This window comes from Macaca fascicularis, chromosome 14, assembly GCF_037993035.2.
Source record: "Macaca fascicularis isolate 582-1 chromosome 14, T2T-MFA8v1.1".
Classification (NCBI taxonomy): Eukaryota; Metazoa; Chordata; class Mammalia; order Primates; family Cercopithecidae; genus Macaca; species Macaca fascicularis.
In genome coordinates, this window is record NC_088388.1 from 50,986,774 (window position 1) to 51,007,730 (window position 20,957).

The 20,957-nt window shown below is 37.0% G+C and overlaps 1 protein-coding gene across 4 annotated transcripts in view; it reads right to left on the reverse strand.

The window, feature by feature from the left end:
* Positions 1–20,957, reverse strand: part of PDE3B (phosphodiesterase 3B) — a 205,727-nt gene that overhangs the window by 61,190 nt on the left and 123,580 nt on the right. For 3 of the 4 annotated variants that reach the window (XR_012423377.1, XM_005578550.5, XM_074014221.1), the window contains exons 3-5: positions 17,386–17,634; positions 14,831–14,967; positions 308–414 (exon numbers count right to left, since the gene is read on the reverse strand). Coding sequence is in view for 2 of the 4 variants with exons in the window: in XM_005578550.5 (XP_005578607.3) it covers positions 308–414; positions 14,831–14,967; positions 17,386–17,634 (493 nt within the window). In the remaining 2 variants the exon portion in view is untranslated. Of the gene's footprint in view, positions 1–307; positions 415–14,830; positions 14,968–17,221; positions 17,635–20,957 lie in introns of all 4 variants that reach the window. The other variant, XM_074014222.1, reaches the window with a different exon arrangement.

Genomic DNA, 20,957 nt, shown 5'->3' on the forward strand with positions numbered 1-20,957 from the left:
ACTCTTTCTTGAAGATTTTCCCTTGTCCTGGGTCTGCAACCATTCAGGTTAGTTAAATAGTTATATATTTTATCCCTGAATCCCTACTGCTTAGCAAAGTACTTGGTACAGAGTAGATATTCTAAAACTGTTTACTGAAAGAATTAGCAAATGGTCAACTAGTAGCCACCCCAAACTGCTAAGTCATGTTAACTCACAACACATGAAATTGTATTCAAAATTAGCTGTAAATGTGTGATGAAAACTGTTTACACTATCATATACTTTGAGAACCCCCATATCTGAATCATAAAGAATGATTTCTTACCAGCTCTTCTCAGACCTACATGGTGAGTCAGTGATACAGAAGATGACCTTTGCTTCGGGATAGTCAGTAGATTTGAATTAAAAGGCCCATTTAGATAGCATCCTTGACTAAAAGGGAAAAATAACAGGTTAAAATTTGTAAAAACTATGAAAAGTTTCATCTTTTTTCCTTACGGTCCTCAATTTAATTAGCAAATATATTCTCATAAATTCAGAGTTTGGGCCTCTAGTGCCTAAGGTCTAAAGCAGGAGTCAGCAAACTTTTTCTGTAAAGAACCAGATGGTAAATACTTTGGCTATATGTTCTCTATTGTAACTACTCAACTCTGCCGCTATAGCACAAAATCATCCATAAACTAAAATAAACAAACGGGTATGGTTTTGTTTCAATAAAATTTTACTTACAAAAAAACAGGTTATAGACCAGATTAGGTCCATAGGCTGTAGACTGCCGATCCCTGGGCTAAAGCAGGTTATCACAACTACTTTGAAGGTTTCTTGAAACATAGGCTGCTGGTCTCATTCCCAAGGTTTCTGATTCACTACGTCTGGGGTGGGGCCATATAATCTGCACTTCTAACAAGTTCTTACATGATGGAGTTTCTGATCCAGTGACCTCACTGCGAACTACTGGACTAAAGTACAGTTTTTCATTTTTTTCTGTTCCCTATCCTCACAGATGTTGACAACTTTTATTAGTGTAGGCAAAAAACAAGCAGTAAGCAAATAATACCACCCAATGAACTCATCACCCAATGAACTCATCTCCCTGCCAATGCTCTGTCATTCTTCATATTTTCATTGTGTGAAAACAAGTAATTCAAAACCAAAGTTTGGAACTTTTATTTTGAGACTTAAAGGAATGAGATTTTGGGACCTCAGTCATTAACAGGCAGCTGTAACCTAGGCAGATACAACCTTGATTTCCCTGATTACAGATTAGCCTTTTTTCCCCCCTAACTTACATTGCTTTGCTAAATGCTGCAAAAAACTAAAGGATGTCAGAGAAGACTCCTTCCCTCTTTACTGCTGATCTTCATTATAGATTAACTTCCCTTTTTCTTCTCGTACACAAAGACATGTTTTTTAAGATGGAATGTTAAATATATTCTTTAAAATTGGAAAAAGAAAACAAACAAGCTGTAACTAATCAAACTGCTGTAACTCAGAAGCCAACTTTTTGTGGAATATGTTATTCTGCTAAACATCTTTGTTTTCTGCCTATACAAATATGATCCTAACTTTTCAACTTTGAAGCACTGACCCTATTTCCTTGGAGTCTGTGTTTCCTGGATGGGCATCCTCAGCTTGTGTTTGAATACTCTTTTAAGCTGGATTCTTATTCTTTTGATTATTTCATACTGGCAATTGCCTACATGTGGAGTGGCAAAGACTGGAAGAGTAACAGTACCACCCAGGGCAACATTCAAATAGAAAAATCTGCATGTTCCCGGGCAAGACGGCCGAATAGAAAGAGCTCCAGTCTGCAATTCTCAGCAAGATCGACGCAGAAGCTGGATGATTTCTGCATTTCCAACTGAGGTACCTGGTTCATCTCACTGGGACTGGTTGGACAGTAGGTGCAGCCCAAAGAGGGTGAGCCGAAGCAGGGTGAGGCATCACCTCACCCAGGAAGGGCAAGAGGTTGGGAAATTTTCTCCCCTATCCAAGGGAAGCTGTGAGGGACTGTACCGTGAGGAACAGTGCATTCCAGCCCAGATACTACGCTTTTCCCACAGTCTTCGCAATTCACAGACCAAGAGAGTCCCTCCGGTGCCTACCCCATCAGGGCCCTGGGTTTCAAGTAAAAAATTGGGCAGCCATTTGGGCAGACACCAAACTAGCTGCAAGAGTTTCTTTTTGTTGTTGTTGTATTGTTTTTTCCATACCACAGGGGCACCTGGAATGCCAGCAAGACAGAACCCTACACTTCCCGGGAAAGGGGGCTGAAGCCAGGGAGTCAAGTGGTCTGGCTCTGCAAGTCTCATCCCCACAGAGCCCAGCAAACTAAGATCCACTGCCTTGAAATTCTCACTGCCAGCACAGCAGCTGTCTGAGATCCACCTGGGATGCTCAAGCTTGGTGTGGGGAGGGGCATCTGTCATTGCTGAGGCTTTAGTAGGCGTTTTACCCTCACAGTGTAAACGAAGTCACCCAAAAGTTTGAACTGGGCAGACCCCACTGCAGCTCAGCAAGGCCACTGAGGCCAGACTGCCAGATTTCTCCTCTCTGGGCAGGGCATCTCTGAAAAAAAGGCAGCAGCCCCAGTCAGGGACTTATGGATAAAACCCCAATCTCCCTGGGACAGAGCACCTGGGGGAAGGGATGGCTGTGGGTGCAGCTTCAGCAGACTTAACCATCCCTGCCTAATGGCTCTGAAGAGAGTAGCAGACCTCCCAACACAGCATTCGAGCTCTGCTAAGGGTCAGACTGCCTCCTCAAGTGGGTCCCTGACCCCCAGGTACCCTGACTGGGAGACACTTCCCAGCAGGGGCTGAAAGACATCCCACACAGGAGAGCTTTTGCTGGCATCTGGCAGGTGCCCCTCTGGGACAAAGCTTCCAGGGGAAAGAACAGGCAGTAATGATTGCTGTTCTGCAGCCTCTCCTGGTGACACCCAAGCAAACAGGGTCTGGAATGGACCTCTCGTAAAGTGCAGCAGACCAGAAGCAAAGGGGCCTGACTGTTGGAAGGAAAACGAACAACAGAAGAATAGCATGTCCACTCAAAGACCCCATCCGAAGGTCACAAACATCAAAGACCAAAGGTAGATAAATCCACGAAGATGGGGAGAAACCAACACAAAAAGGCTGAAAATTCCGAAAAACACAACGCCTCTTCTCCAAATAATCACAACTCCTCACCAGCAGGGGAACAAAACTGGATGGAGAATGAGTTAGACAAACTGACAGAAGTAGGCTTCAGAAGGTAGGTAATAACAAACTAATCTGAGCTAAAGGAGCATGTTCTAACCCAATGCAAGGAAGTTAAGAACCTTGAAAAAAGGTCAGACGAATTGCTAAATAGAATAACCAGTGTAGAGAAGAAAATAAATGACCTGATGGAGCTGAAAAACACAGCACGAGAACTTTGTGAGGCATACACAAGTATCAATAGCCGAACTGATCAAGCAGAAGAAAGGATATCAGAGACTGAAGATCAACTTGACGAAATAAAGCAAGAAGATTAGAGAAAAAAGAATAAAAAGGAACGAAGAAAGCCTCCAAGAAATATGGGACTATGTGAAAAGACCAGATCCACGTTTGATTGGTGTACCTGAAAGTCACAGGAGAAATGGAGTCAAGTTGAAAAACACTCTTCAGGATATTATCCAGAACTTCCCCAACCTAACAAGACAGGCCGACAATCAAATTCAGAAAATACAGAGAACACCACAATGATACTCCTTGAGAAGAGCAACCCCAAGACACATAATTGTCAGATTCACCAAGGTTGAAATGAAGGAAAAAATGTTAAGGGCAGCCAGAGCGAAAGCTTGGGTTACTCACAAAGGGAAGTCAGCAGAAACCCTACAAGCCAGAAGAGAATGGGGGCCAATATTCTTTTTTTTTTTTTTTTGAGATGGAGTCTCTCTCTGTCACCTACGATGGAATGCAGTGGCGTGATCTCAGTTCACTGCAACCTCCGCCTCCCAAGTTCAAGCAATTCTCCTGCCTCAGCCTCCTGAGTAGCTGGGATTACAGGCACACACCACCAAGGCTGGCTAACTTTCGTATTTTTATTAGAGATGGGATTTCACCATGTTGGTCAGGCTGAACTCAAACTCCTGACCTCATGATCTACCAAAAGAAAAGAACTTTTAACCCAGAATTTCATATCCAGCCAAACTAAGCTTCATAAGTCAAGGAGAAATAAAATCCTTTACAGACAAGCAAATGCTGAGAGATTTTGTCACCACCAGGCCTGCCTTACAAGAGCTCCTGAAGGAAGCACTAAACATGGAAAGGAACAACCAGTACCAGCCACTGCAAAAACATACCAAGTTGTAAAGACCATCTACACTATGAAGAAACTGCATCAACTAAAGGGCAAAACAACCAATTAGCATCATAATGACAGGATCAAATTCACACACATTAACCTTAAACATAAACAGGCTAAATGCCCCAATTAAAATACACAGACTGGCAAATTGGATAAGAGTCAAGACATATCAGTGTGATCTATTCAGGAGACCCATCTCACCTGTAAAGACACATCAGGCTCAAAATAAAGAGATGGAGGAATATTTACCAAGCAAATGGAAAGCAAAAAAAAAAAAAAAAAAAAGGCAGGAGTTGCAATCCTAATCTCTGATAAAACAGACTTTAAACCAACAAAGATCAAAAGAGACAAAGAAGGGTATTACATAATGGTAAATGGATCGATGCAAAAGAACTAACCATCCTAAATACATATGTACCCAATACAAGAGCACCCAGATTCATAAAGCAAGTTCTTAGAGACCTACAAAGAGACTTAGACTCCCACATAATAATAGTGGGAGACTTTAATACCCCATTGTCAATATTAGATCAATGAGACAGAAAATTAACAAGGATACTCAGGACTTGAACTCAGCTCTGCACCAAGTGGACCTAATAGACATCTACAGAACTCTCCACCCCAAATCAACAGACCATACATTCTTCTCAGCATCTCATTGCACTAATTCTAAGACTGACCACATAATTGGAAGTAAAACACTCCTCGGCAAATGTAAAAGAACAGAAATTATAATAAGCTGTCTCTCAGACCACAGTGCAATCAAATTAGAACTCAGGATTAGGAAACTCACTAGAAACCACACAACTACATGGAAACTGTACAACCTGCTCCTGAATGACTACTGGGTACATAACGGAATGAAGGCAGAAATAAAGATGTTCCTTGAAACCAATGAGAACAAAGACACAACATACCAGAATCTCTGGGACACATTTAAAGCAGTGTGTAAAGGGAAATTTATAGGACTAAATGCCCATAAGAGAAAGCAGGAAAGATCTAAAATTGACACCCTAATATCACAATTAAAAGAACTAGAGAAGCAAGAGCAAACATATTCAAAAGCTAGCGGAAGGCAAGAAATAACTAAGATCAGAGCAGAACTGAAGGAGACAGAGACACGAAAAGCCCTTCAAAAAATCAATGTGAATTTCATGAGCTGGTTTTTTTCAAAAGATCAACAAAATATACTGACCACCAGCCAGACTAATAAGTAAGAATAAGAAAAGAATCAAATAGACACAATAAAAAAATGATATAAGGGATATCACCACTGATCCCACAGAAATACAAACTACCATCAGAGAATACTATAAACACATCTGCACAAATAAACTAAAAAATCTAGAAGAAATGAATAAATTCCTGGACACATACACCCTCCCAAGTCTAAACCAGGAAGAAGTCAAATCCCTGAACCAACCAATAACAAGTTCTGAAATTGAGGCAGTAATTAATATCCTACCAACCAAAAAAAGTCCAGGACCAGACAGATTCACAGCTGAATTCTACCATAGGTACAAAGAGGAGCTAGTACCATTCATTCTGAAACTATTCCACTCAACAGAAAAAGAGGAAATCTTCCCTAACTCATATTATGAGGCCGACATCATCCTGATACCAAAACCTGGAAGAGTCACAACAAAAAAAAATTTCAGGCCAATATCCCTGATGAACACTGATGTGAAAATCCTCAATAAAATACTGGCAAACCGAATCCAGCAGCACATCAAAAAGCTTATCCTACGATCAAGTAGGCTTCATCCCTGGGATGCAAGGCTGTTTCAACATACACAAATCAATAAATGTAATCCATCACATAAACAGAACCAATGACAAAAACCACATGATTATCTCAATATATGAACAAAAGGCCTTCAACAAAATTCAACAGCCCTTCATGCTAAAAACTCTCAATGAACTAGGTATCAATGGAATGTATCTCAAAATAATAAGAGCTATTTATGACAAACCCACAAGCAATATCATACTGAATGGGCAAAAGCTGGAAGCATTCCTTTTGAAAATTAGCACAAGACAAGGATGCCCTCTCTCACCACTTCTATTCATCATAGTATTGGAAGTTCTGGCCAGGGAAATCAGGCAAGAGAAAGAAATAAACAGTATTCAATTAGGAAAAGAGGAAGTCAAATTGTCCCTGTTTGCAGATGACATGATTGCATATTTAGAAAACCCCATTGCCTCAGCCCCAAATCTCCTTAAGCTGATAAGCAACTTCAGAAAAGTATCAGGATACAAAATCAATATGCAAAAATCACAACCATTCCTATACAACAAAAATAGACAAAAAAGAGAGCCACATCATGAGTGAACTCCCATTCAGAACTTTTACAAAGAGAATAAAATACCTAGGAATCCAACTCACAAGGGATGTGAAGGACCTCTTCAAGGACAACTACAAACCACTGTTCAAGGAAATAAGAGAGGACACAAACAAATGAAAAAACATTCCATGCTCATGGATAGGAGGAATCAATATCGCAAAAATGGCCATACTGCCCAAAGTAATACACAGATTCAATGCTATCCCCATCAAGCTACCATAGACTTTCTTCACAGAATTAGAAAAATCTACTTTAAATTTCATATGCAACCAAAAACGATCCCTCAGAGCCAAGACAATCCTAAGAAAAAAGAACAAAGCTGGAGGCATCATGCTACCTGACTTCAATCTATACTACAAGGCTACAGTAACCAAAACACCCTGTTTGCCTGGGTGCCACCAGGAGAGGCTGCAGAAGAGCAATCATTACTGCCTGTTCTTTCCTCTGGTACTGGTACCAAACAGATATATAGACCAATGGAATAGAACAGAGGCCTCAGAAATAACACCACACATCTACAACCATCTGATCTTTGACAAACCTGACACAAACAAGCAGTGGGGAAAGGATTCCCTATTTAATAAATGGTGTTGGGAAAACTGGCTAGCCATATGCAGAAAACTGAAACTGGACTCCTTTCTTACACCTTACACAAAAATTAACTTACGATGGATTAAACACTTAAACGTAAGACCTAAAACCACAAAAATCTTAGAAGAAAACCTAGGCAATACCATGCAGGACATAGGCATGGGCAAAGACTTCATGTCTAAAACACCAAAAGCAATGGCAACAAAAGCCAAAATTGACCAGTGGGATCTAATTAAAGAGCTTCTGTACAGCAAAATAAACTATCATCAGAGAGAACAGGCAACCTATAGAATAGGAGAAAATGTTTGCACTGTATCCATCTGACAAAGGGTTAATATCCAGAATCTACAAAGAACTTAAACAAATTTACAAGAAAAAAAAACACATCAAAAAGTGGGCAAAGGATATGAACAGACACTTCTCAAAAGAAGACATTAATGTAACCAACAAACATGAAAAAATGCTCATTATCACTGGTCCTTACAGAAATGCAAATCAAAACCACAATGAGATACCATCTCACGCCAGTTAGAATGGTGATCATTAAAAAGTCAGGAAACAACAGATGCTGCAGAGGATGTGGAGAAACAGGAATACTTTTACACTGTTAGTGGGAGTGTAAATTAGTTCAACCATTGTGGAAGACAGTGTGGTGATTCTTCAAGGATCTGGTACAAGAAATACCATTTGACCCAGCAATCCCATTACTGGGCATATATCCAAAGGATTATGAATCATTCTACTATAAAAACACATGCACATGTATGTTTATTGTGGCACTATTCACAATAGGAATGACTTGGAACCCACCCAAATGTCCATCAATGATAGACTGGATAAAGAAAATGTAGCACATATATACCATGGAATATTAGGTAGCCATAAAAAAGGATGAGTTCATGTCCTTTGCAGGGACATGGATGAAGCTGGAAACCATCATTCTCAGCAAACTATCACAAGAACAGAAAACCAAACAGTGCATGTTCTCACTCGTAAGTGGGAGTTGAACAATGAGAACATATGGACACAGGGAGGGAAATATCACACACTGGGGCCGGTCCAGGGGTGGGGGCCTAGGGGAGGGATAGCATTAGGAGAAATATCTAAAGTAGGTGACGGGTTGATGGCTGCAGCAAACCACCATGGCACGTGTATACCTATGTAACAAAACTACACATTCTGCACATGTACCCCAGAACTTAAAGTATAATATAACAATAATAATAATAATAAGATAATGAATTGAGCTTTCAAATACTTAGTCATGCAAACAAAATTAAATCTCATAAACATGTTCTTGTCCGTATCATTCACAGCATACAAACACTCTAAAAGCTTCTAGTTTAAAATAAAAAAGAAAGAAAACTCAAAAAAGAGAGAAAAATCTGTGTATTCTACCAAAGTCCACTCCCTGATTCCCTGATTAATAGTCAAGACAAAGAGAGATTTCTCCTTTCAGAAGGGCACCACAGCACTGCTCCAATGTCTTCTATCTTGATCCAGGGTCTTTGAATAATTTCTGTATATCATACATTCATTTAGCTATTTAGAATTAAGAGTTACAGGTCAAATGATAGGTTATCTGATTAGTTCCTGAATCTTCCCATTATGTCCTGGCCCAGCAACAGATAAATACACACCTCAATAAAATTACATAAATAAATACGAAGAAAGCAGAAGACAAGCAGAGTAGTAGTTCCAATGATTACTAATAGTTGGTAGGAAGGTGATTAAAGTCAGACTTGGTGTGATACTGTGAAATACATATTTGGTTTTAGTCCAGTGCCTGTTTCCTAGCATACAACTCCTAAAATCCTGAGGATCTCCAAAGTGTCTTTTTGTATGCTAATGAGTTGACTGATGGCCCGCAGCTCCTAGGCAGTTTCAGGATGGAGGCTAGTCACTTGAAATATCAAGACAGGATTAGAGGATGGGGGTTTTCAGCTCCACTTCCCAACCTCCAGGGAGAGGAGAGGGACTAAATTAAATTTTAAAAAGCTTAAATTGCTCACCAATGGCCAATGATTTAATCAATCATGCCTATAATATGAAGCTCCTATAAATATCCACAAAGGACTGGGTCTGAGGAGCTTGTGAACAGCCAAACACGTGAGGGCTTCCAGGAAACTGAACAAGAACATGTCCACAAGCCAGGAGGGTGGCATAACTCAACTCCGCAGGGGCAGAAGCTCCTGTACTCAGGTCCCTTCCAGACCTGTCCTTTGTATCTCCTCATCTGGCTGTTGATTTGTATCCTTTAAAATACTCTTTGTAATAAACCAGTAAACATGTTTCCCTGAGTTCTGTGAGTTGCTCCAGCAAATTATCTGAATCCAGGGAGAGGGCTGAGGGAACCTGGTTTACAGCAGGTTGGTCAGAAGCACAGGCAAAATAACCTGAGGCCTGCGTGGCATCAGAAGTGGGGATTAGTCTTGTGGGACTGAGTCCTTAACCAGTATGATCTGACGCTATCTCCGGGTAGATGGTGTCAGAAATAATGGAATTAGGCCGGGCACGGTGGCTCATGCGTGTAATCCCAGCACTTTGGCAGGCCAAGGCAGGCGGATCATGTGAGGTCAGGAGTTCGAGACCAGCCTGGCCAACATAGTGAAACCCCATCTCTACTAAAAATACAAAAATTAGCTGGGCGTGGTGGCATGTGCCTGTAGTCCCAGCTACTCAGGAGGTTGAGGAAGGAGAATTGCTTGAACCCGGGAGGCAGAGGTAGCAGTGAGCCGAGATCGTGCCACTGCACTCCAGCCTGGGCAAAGAGTGAGACTCTGTCTCAAAAAAAAAAAAAAGAAAGAAAGAAAGAAAAAGAAATAATTGAATTATAGGACACCTAGCTTATGTCTACTATAGAACTGCTTGCTTGCTTGCTTGCTTGCTTGCTTGCTGCTGGGGAGAAATCCCCACACATCTGGTATCAGAAATGTGCTGTCAGAGTATGGTGGAAGAAATTGAGTTTATTTTTCTTTTTTACTCACTTGGGAATGAGTTGTCAAAAGCAAACAAACAAGAGACATCAAAAGTTATGGTCCCTGAGCTAAGCTATATTTTAAGAGCTAACTTCTAGACAGTCAATACAAATTACCTTAACAAGGTCTGTACCAACTCAGTTTCAATGCAGTTGTATAAATTTGATAATTGTAGATGTCTAAATTTACAGAGTTATTCTCTTAAGAACCTGAGTAGGATGACACAATTAGCCCTCTTGAATTGCTGGGGTTCAAATAGGGTCAAGTTTGCTAATATAACCTTGCTGTAAGTCTCTGATAAATTATACGGCACAGTTGTGGAATGACCATATGGAACGGCATTATGACCCTTAATCTTGCCTTCTGTTTAAGTTTCAGATCTGGGATGAGACTTCTCTGGTCAGAAAGTTCCAAGAAAGGTTGTTTTCCGGACTTGCTGATGATTGAATTACCCATCTTTGAGTTCTAGTTTTAGTGCAAGTTGAATATCCCTTATCTGAAAGTCTTGGGACCAGAAGTGTTTCAGATTTCAGGTTTTGGAATATTTGCTTATGCACAATGTGATATCTTGGGGATAGAACACAATATTCACTTATATTTCATATACACATAGCCTGAAAGTAATTTTATATAATATTTTAAATAATTTTGTGCATGAAACAAAGTTTTGACTGTATTTTAACTGTGACCCGTCTCATGTGGTCAGGTGTGGGATTTTCCATTTGCAGAGTCATGTTTGTACTCAAGAAATTTTGAATTTTGGGGCATTTTGGATTTGGGATGCTCAACCTATACTTAGAGTTAAAAGAAGACTGAACTGCTATTTTTGAACTGAGTGATGGGACCCAGTCTTCTCTGAGGTCAAACAGCATATATATTCAGGGCTCACAGGTCACTCCTTTTGAACAGGTTTTCCCTGGAGAAAAAATAGGCAAGTTGTGTTCAATTATCCTGTGGGCTATCAACTATAATTGATACTCCTATACTACCCTCCTACTCCTACACTAAAGAGACTTGCTTTTAAACCCGTGAGTCACCATTTATCTTCACCACTGCTGTGTAATCAAATCTAATAACTCATTGCCTGGCAATAGTATTTTATCCAAATACCTTATATATATATATTTCATTGTTTGTATTTTAATTATTTTGAAACATAATTTAGCTTAATTTTCAAATGGAGTTAAACTAAGAACAAAATTATCAGAAAACATTAAGGAAGAGTCTTAAACAAGTTATATGCCTATTGTTTTTACCTAGAAAGCTTTCCATATCATTTTTCTTTTTTTTTTTGAGACGGAGTCTCGCTCTGTCACCCAGGCTGGAGTGCAGTGGCCGGATCTCAGCTCACTGCAAGCTCCGCCTCCCGGGTTTACGCCATTCTCCGGCCTCAGCCTCCCGAGTAGCTGGGACTACAGGCGCCCGCCACCTCGCCTGGCTAGTTTTTTGTATTTCTTAATAGAGACGGGGTTTCACCGTGTTAGCCAGGATGGTCTCGATCTCCTGACCTCGTGATCCGCCCGTCTCGGCCTCCCAAAGTGCTGGGATTACAGGCTTGAGCCACCGCGCCCGGCCTCCATATCATTTTTCTATTCTCATTATTTGAAAGACTGCTCATCTGTCTTAGTTCATTTACTTTTTCCAAGTAAGGGTTGCAGCTCTGTCATGAGGTAATAATTGGGTTTCACATTCTACACTAGGAATTTCGGCGTTATTCTATAGGACTGGTAAAGAGTCCAAAAATGCAATGACTAGAAAAACTATATACAGTCAGCTATCTGTATATGAGGTTTCTACATCCACAGATTTAACCACCCCCAAATCAAAAATATTCAAGGAAAAACAACAGTAATAAAAAAACGAATAAAAAATAGAGTATAACTACTCTTTACACAGTATTTACATTACATTAGGTATTATAAGTAATCTGGAGGTGATTTAAAGTATACGAAAGGATGTGTAGAGAGTATATGCAAATACTACACCATTTTATATAAAGAACTCAAGCATCCATGGATTTTTGTACCCATGGGAAGGGGAGGGGCCTGGAACCAATCCCCCAGGGATACCCAGGGACAACTGCAATCACAGTTTTATTTAAGGAACATTTGTAGTGTAAAGTAGAAGATTAATAAAGTCAAGAAGGATACTGGAAACTGGAATTAAGAGGCTAATTCAATAGCCCAAGTAAACAGCAATGAAAACATAAAATAGTATAGGCACAGTGATAAAGGAGAAGAAGGAATAGAGAGTAAAAGATAATGCAGACAGATATCTGACAACTGTCATCTGTAGAATAAGGTGACAGGATGCAAAGATAACACCAAGTCTCTAAGTAAATCAATTTTGTAAGCAACCACTCCACTAGAGGATGGCAGCATTGTGCCGGGAAATAAGGGCAGAACAACAGTAACAGACGAAAAAGCAGCTGGAGTGATGAGAAATCTGGTTTCAGGTATAGGCTCAGGAAATGAGAGGTTCAACACTGGAATCATGTTGAAATCAGTCAGGCAAACTGTGATCAGAATCCAAAGCTCAAGACTCAAAATCAAGCATATGAGATCTCGATTCTGGAGTACTCTAATATAAAGTCAAGATGATTTCAGAGTCATAAATCTATTAGTTTTGTGCTACTAAAATCTAAAGATTCCTGAACAAAACATCACTACGCATTAAAGATCTAGAGCTGCACTAATATGGATGTCGCATGTATCTACAAAACAGTTACATATGGCTCTTTATATCTGAATGAAATTAATAAGAATTAAATCACATTTAAAATTCACTTCCTTAGTCATACTAGATACATTTCAAATGATTAACAGCCACATGTAGCTAGGGAGTACCATATTAGACAGTGCAGATATAAACTATTTCCATCATTGCAAAAATTTCTATTAGCACTGATCTAGAGATTTGAATCTGAAAAGGAATAGTGGTTATAAATGTTTCATATATTCCCATCATAACCCACCTATGTGCAAAGTACACATAGACATTTATTACCAAGAGGCTCCAGCTTCTGCAAACTAGAAAAGATACGTCTACCTTGGTCTCTTTAAAACAGATGTACATAATACCACCAATTAATTTATTCTCTAAATTTCTAAATATTTTATGAGGCATGAATTTTGTTTTAATGAGAGTTAAGTCATTATATAGAACCTACCTACATTTAGCTTTATATAATAAACACTTTTCAGAGTTAAAGATTGGTTTTCTCTGGACTATGCTTCTGTTTCAATCAATTATCTGAGGCAGCAGGATAAAAATGACCTTAACTCAATGTATCAAATGTTTCTTTAACTGCAAATGCATTGCTGTTACATCAGTATGAAAGGTTAAAATATAAAACATTTTTATCATTCCTTTTAAAACCCAACTATATTCTCAAGATAATGCTACCCATAGTTAAGAAATACTGTCACATTTTCTGTTCCTGACATCATTCACTTCCCTATAGCCTGCTTCCTTTACCAAAAAAAAAAAAAAAAAAAAAAAAAAAAAGAAGACTATGATGTTCAGGCCACAGCAAATTTTGGACCAGTGTTCATTTTCCTGTACAGTACTCTTCGTACTTCACTGCATTCCTGTTTTAGACATCGCTTCATTCAATTTTTCTTTTACAAAAAAGGAGTTCAGCTGCTTGAATATATTATACAAGATTCAAATTAATAAACCACCTAAGAATCTAGAAAATTATAATCATCTTATTCTTTCAAACGCAAATATTAACATAAATTTTAACAAATATCTATGATCCAATCCTGCCATCTACTGTTTCAAATGTGAAACGATACAGCTCAAAAGTATAAAACATGCTCAATAATAACAGAAAGTGGTTAACGCAGAATTTGTGCCAATTCCGATCTTATATTAACATAATTAGAAAGCTGAGTAAAGAAAATTATGATAAACTCAAGCAAGGATCAGTATCTTTCCTGGTTTTCAAAAGACAAAGTACTATATTATTAAATCCTTTGTTATCAGGGTAAATGTATATATTTACATTCAGGAGATTTCAGCTCCTACATTTTCCCAGCCTCATTTACTTAGTTACTGATGACTTTCATTTATAAGATTAGCATTGTTCGGTTCCAAGTAAATCCTCAACAGAATATAGATTATATTAGTTGTCTCAGTCTCCAGCAGGAACAGGATTTGAAAGTCTGTTTACCTTCAACCTAACAACTGTGATGACCCTTGGAAACGTGCTCCTCTTTTCAGAAGTCAGCCAACTCTGCAGACCTACCTCTGGATACTATTCATTGGATTGGTGGCTAACCCTGTAATGGCCACTTCTCTCGATTTAAAAACTTCCCCAGCACCCAGTCCTGAGTTGATCCTAATTTCCCTAAACTATCTCATGTTCTCAGGGATCCAGCACATTTTGTACCCAGCCTATCAAAGTTTTAGGACAAGACACATTAGCTTCTTTTTAATAATCAGTTTCTCTATTTTACCATATTATTACTACACATGTTGTCCTATACCTAAAATACTTCAACCATTCCTTTCTGCTTCCAGAACTAACTGAAACATTATTGACAGAAGCAAAGTAGATGCATTTGATTCAAGTTTCTTAAAAGGCTCTGCAGATTTTACCTTGAAATGCCAAATTCTTGGTGAGGCCTTTTGCCATTATTACGTTCCCACCTTGAAGACTGTTCAACAGGTAGCAATCCTGAAGTTCCTGAGCTCCTCCTCAGCTGTGGAGTTGGCGAACTATTCCTATTTAGTCCCTGTTGAATAATTTAACAATGGTTTAAAATGTCACTCTTTAATATGCTATATATGTAGTATTAGTGATGGCACATGCAAGTATCAATACAAAGTATATTTTTAACATGTACAGAGAAAAAAGAAACATTTTATTCTGAAAATCTGTCAATTTACTCCAAATTTCACACTCTATTTTGTTATTCTATTCCTCTTCCTCCTACTAAAAAATATGTCTGAGCTCTATAATTTAAACTAGATTCTTTTCCTTTTGTACATTTTACTACTTGTTTCATGAGAAAGAAACAATTGGCAATTTAAAAAGTGGATATGAAAGATTTACCCTGAAAATCAACTTCGGAGGACAATCTTAGGATCAGGGATGATCAGCCCTATATTCTAATTTTTTTATATTTTCAGTACAGTGCTATAGAACTTATTTAGTGGTTAATCAGGAGAAACTGCAGGATTCTGAGTTTGAATAAATGACTGAGTTAAATACAGAACACCTTTAGCATTAATATTTTGCCCTAATTTTAAAAAAATCTTCAACTAACCCAAATGTTCAATTAACAATATTCCATTCTTGACCATTATAAATGTTTTACTGATATTTACATAATAGTTTCTGCTTTTTATGAATTTCCTCTATCAGCAGACACTGCAGCAATCTCAGAGATAAATATCTGTCTTATATTTCAGTTTTCCCAAGGACATTGACTTTGTAAAGGTTAATAGTTAATTAGACCTGCAGTGAAAAAGTCCTTTATGCTAATATCCTTGTTGACTGTAATTTAGGTTCACATGATCTTTCTTTGTTTTTAACGTGTATAAGAAAGTTATATTAAGTTATCTGTTCCTTTTCCCTTTCACCTATTGTTTTTTAAATAAATGCCATTGCCCTTTTCTGAAGTAACATCAGGCTTTTTATATGCTTTTCCAAAAGGAGAGACAAATTTGATATAGAATTCTAATAAGCAGTTTAAGGAACACAAAGAAAAGGAATAAGGGTTACTTCCTGGTTCTTATATGACTTACTCTATCAGTAGATTCCAGAACCCAAAATAACCTTGATTAACTACAATGCTCAGGAAATGAGGCATTTAGGCATCCTGTTTAATTAATATTATGTTTAAAATGTTCCTAAAATGTACTAGCACACTTTTCTACACACTAAATACTGATATCAATATGATTTCTGATTTTAAATTTTAAGAATTACTATTTTAAAAAATTACTATCCTGAGTATCAAATATCAATAGAAAATGCAAAGGAGGGGTAGAGTGAAAACTAACTCAAGAATACATTAGAGTTCTTTTATTTATGGTTTATTGCTATGCCCTCTGAATGCTTGTGATTAATCTCTTTCTTAAAAGGTAGACTGCTAAAAAAGAAGTCATATAACTAAGTACTAATTAATTGGGTTTTGACTAATGTAGGTGCTACTGTATAAACTTTAAAAAAATAAAAGTATCACATAACTATGATCCGGACTGTGATCAGTACTTTTGAAACCCTTTTCTTCTAATTGGGTTTGCTTAATTTTTCCACATTTCTAAACCCTAATGCTGACAACTGACAAAATTAACTGATAATCAAAATTCCTACAAAAACTATATTTATCTATTTCTAAGTTCTATAAGCATTATTACAATTGACAAAATTAACTGAAATAAATTTCATCTTCTCTTGGTTAGTTTCTTTATCTGGAATAAAGTGGTTGAGTAAAATAATTTCTAAAATGTTTCTAGTTTTAAAATTTTATGATTTTAGCTATTGGTAAAGATACTAATAGTCAAATAAAACAAGTAAAAGCACTCTGAATAAGGATAATGCATACCAATTTAGAAGAGTATTTATTATTTTCTAAAGAAAATCCTATTTTGAAATATTTATATTTTAAAGAGAAATTAATCCTCTATTCCAATGATATAAAAATCAGTGCCTACTGGGCTACCGTAATCTCCAGTAGGTATAAAAGGGGGGAAAACAGGGTTCAAAAAATATAAAAATCATTTTAAAATAATGCTATGTAATTCATAAAATGAATATTATAATGACCATTTCTTCTTGGCTCAACAAGAACAATTCCTGGATTCTAAAGAATAAAATACAGCAACAAAATGATCTGGCTACTAGTTTGTTGTACCACCCTGGAACAAAATTTGCTTGTTGTTCTCTACTTCTTAATAAGAATAATAATACATAGTTGTTACCATTCAAATTATAAGTACTAATCACAGCAATGTACTTAAAATAAAAACTGAATACTCAACTATAATTATTTGAGCTTATAATTGCCTCTAACATCCCAAGCAGCTCAATATTATGTCCGATCCTTGAAAGGAAAATTGTATTTTATATAGAATTTAAAGGAGCAGTTATTTTGAAAATATCATTAAATTTGATAAATAGGGTTGGATGATTACTGTATTTTGACCTTGTTAAGTTTTCTATCCCCTTTCTCAGCTGGGTCCTCTATTTCAGAGCAGGGGTAAAATCCAGGAAATGGTGTGAGAGGATTAATCTTTGGCCTACAGGAACCTGAGAAAGCACCCATTAAGCTACTGATACTCCGTAGAGAGGAAATGACTTGTGGAGGAAGGCTTGGATCAATCAGAAGATCTGAAACCATATTGCGAGCCTCATTTAGCACTGCAAGATCAACTCCATTTCCGCCTCCAGAATTCTAGAAAGAAAAAAAGTGAAATTTTCATTCATTTGTACATGGCATAAATGACATAACAAATGGTATAATTCTAACTTAAAATTTATATATATATGTAGCAAATAACCGTGAACTTTAATTTTTTTCTTTTTCACTAGTTGATTATCACATTATATCTAATGGTATTAATTACTAATACTGAATTACCTAATGACAAGTATAAAACTAAATCTGTATTTACTTTAAAGTCTGTAATTTGAACATTTCATTAATTCGTCGATTATTTCCTTTCCTTTATAACAAAATTTCTTTTAAACACACAAAGCACTTATTTCATTTACCTTACTCACTTAAGAGGCAGTCTAACACAGTGACAAGGTTTTGTAGCAAACATACCTGAATTTGAAACCTAAACTTTAATCTCACCTGTGTGACCTTGAGCAGTTTACTTAATCTCTGAAAATTTCAGTTTCTTCAATGCAAAAAAAGGATAGTAATGTCTACCTTATTATGGGCTAATATGAGAAATCTGATAATATATGTAAAGCAAATAAAGAAGTGGATAATGTATGATTTAGAGCATTAAAAGTATTATTACTATTAATATTATGGAAAATGATGAGATAAAAATACAGAAAAAATGTTAGTTCAAAAGAGAGTGATAACTTAAAGATGAATAATTAACAAAAACCTCACAGACAGGGTAACATCAGGCAAGGCTTTAAAAAATTGGTAGAAAAAAATATTTTAATTTAGAAGAAATATGTCACTGATGTAAACATAAGATGATTTTTACTCTTCAAATAAACATATATATGACGTTCAATTTGATTACCCATAGAAATACGTGGACTAACAATCAGAACAGTAAATTAAATGTTACTTTTGTTTTTTGTTGTTGTTGTACATTGAACTTACATTTGGGTATGTTTGCAATTAATAATTATTCAAATTAATGAGTTCACAACAAAACTGTTTATTAAAGTATCCTCAATACATTTTGGAAGTTAGAAATATTATGAACATTACACCAACACAGCTAAATAATGTCTGCTCTTTGTGGAATTTTTTTTTCTTGTGAAGTGTTAATATGTATTAGTTTTTATTTTAAAACATTTCCTGATACCAGGGCATAGCCCAACTATTTCTAGCCTTTCTCCCTTGCAAATACCACTAAAATAAACACCTGTCTATATATGTTACTGTGAACAATTAAGCAGATTTCTTATACACAGCTTTCCATAATCTGAATTGCTGAATGCAAATTAACATGTTAAAATGTTGCCATTCCTCTAAAACTGCCCTAGAATATGTTGATCAGATCTACACTTCTAATTGTATATAACAGCACCTATTTTTACATATCCCATTACAATTAGCAACTATGAATTTAATTAATCCCTACCTATCTGATAGCCAAAAAAAAAAAACTCTAATTTCTGCTTCAACCTGAATTCTCTGATTATTGTGATTCTAAATGTTCCTTATAATATTTATATCGTTTATACTCCTTTTTCTGTGAACTTTGTCATTTTAACCACTCATTGGAATTCTGTAGTGGTCTCATTTAGCCACCACAGAATTCAAATGAAACACATACAAAAACAATTTTTGTTTGAAGTAACCTTTCCTCAATACTGTTTAAAAACTGTTGAAACCCTATCAAAAAGTGGGCAAAGGATATGAACAGACATTTCTCAAAAGAAGACATTCCTACAGCCAACAGACACATGAAAAAATGCTCATCATCACTCATCATCAGAGAAATGCAAATCAAAACCACAATGAGATACTATCTCACACCAGTGAGAATGGCAATCATTAAAAAGTCAGGAAACAACAGGTGCTGGAGAGGATGTGGAGAAATAGGAACACTTTTACACTGTTGGTGGGACTGTAAACTAGTTCAACCATTGTGGAAAACAGTGTGGCGATTCCTTAAGGATCTAGAACTAGAAATACCATTTGACCCAGCCACCCCATTACTGGGGATATACCCAAAGGATTATAAGTCATGCTGCTATAAAGACACATGCACATGCATGTTTATTGCGGCACTATTCACAATAGCAAAGACTTGGAATCAACCCAAATGTCCATCAGTGACAGACTGGATTAAGAAAATGTGGCACATATACACCATGGACTACTATGCAGCCATAAAAAAGGATGAGTTCGTGTCCTTTGTAGGGACATGGATGCAGCTGGAAACCATCATTCTCAGCAAACTATCACAAGAACAGAAAACCAAATAGCACATGCTCTCACTCATAGGTAGGAATTGAACAATGAGATCACTTGGACACAGGAAGGGGAACACCACACACCATGTCCTATTGTGGGGAGGGGGTTGGGGGAGGGATAGCATTAGGAGATATACCTAATGTAAAAGACGAGTTAATGGGTGCAGCACACCAACATGGCACATGTATACATATGTAACAAACCTGCACGTTGTGGACATGCACCCTAGAACTTAAAGTATAATAATAATTAAAAAAAAAAACTGCTGAAATTAGGAAAGAACAAATCACAAATTTACTGAGAGTGACTTTCACTTTAACAATACAAGGTAATTAGAATCTACTCATAAATATCTCCCATGACAACAGGAATACCTCATGTAAAAAAAATCATTTTCATAGACAAATCTTTTTTTCATGATCAATTTTTCCTTTTGTTCATATTGTATCCTTTTAAGGTAAATACTTATGTCAGGCCTTAAGTTTGCCATTTTATTGTTTTCTGTTTGTTTCTTCTGTTCCTTGTTCCTTTGTTTTTTCTTGTTTTTCTGGGGTTACTAGAATTTTTTAGGATTCCATCGTGATTAATTTATAGAGTTTCTGAGTTTATTACTTTATATAGTTTTCTTAGCGGTTGTTCTTGGCAATACAATGTACATATGTGATTTATCACAGTCTACTGGTATCGACATTTTACCACTTTGAGTGAAGTGTGAAAACCTTACTACCAGTTAGGTCTCTACCTTGCCTACTTTTAAGTATAATTGTCTTGTCTTGAGTATCAGATGATGTTATAATTTTTGTTGCAATCATCAAATATGATTCATGAAACTCACAAGAAGTATAGTCTATTGCATTCTCCCACTATTTCTTCTTGTTTCACTGTTCTTTCTTCCTTCCTGTTACTTCAAGAGTCCTTCTTTTATAATTTCTGTTTAAAGCAGGGGTTCCCTAACCTTTTTGGCACCAGGGACAGGTTTCATGGAAGACAATTTTTCCACAGGCTGGGTGGGGGTGCGAGGAGATGGTTTCAGGATGAAACTGTTCCATCATCCGGACCTTAGATCATTAGGCCTTAGAATTTCATAAGGAGTGCACAAC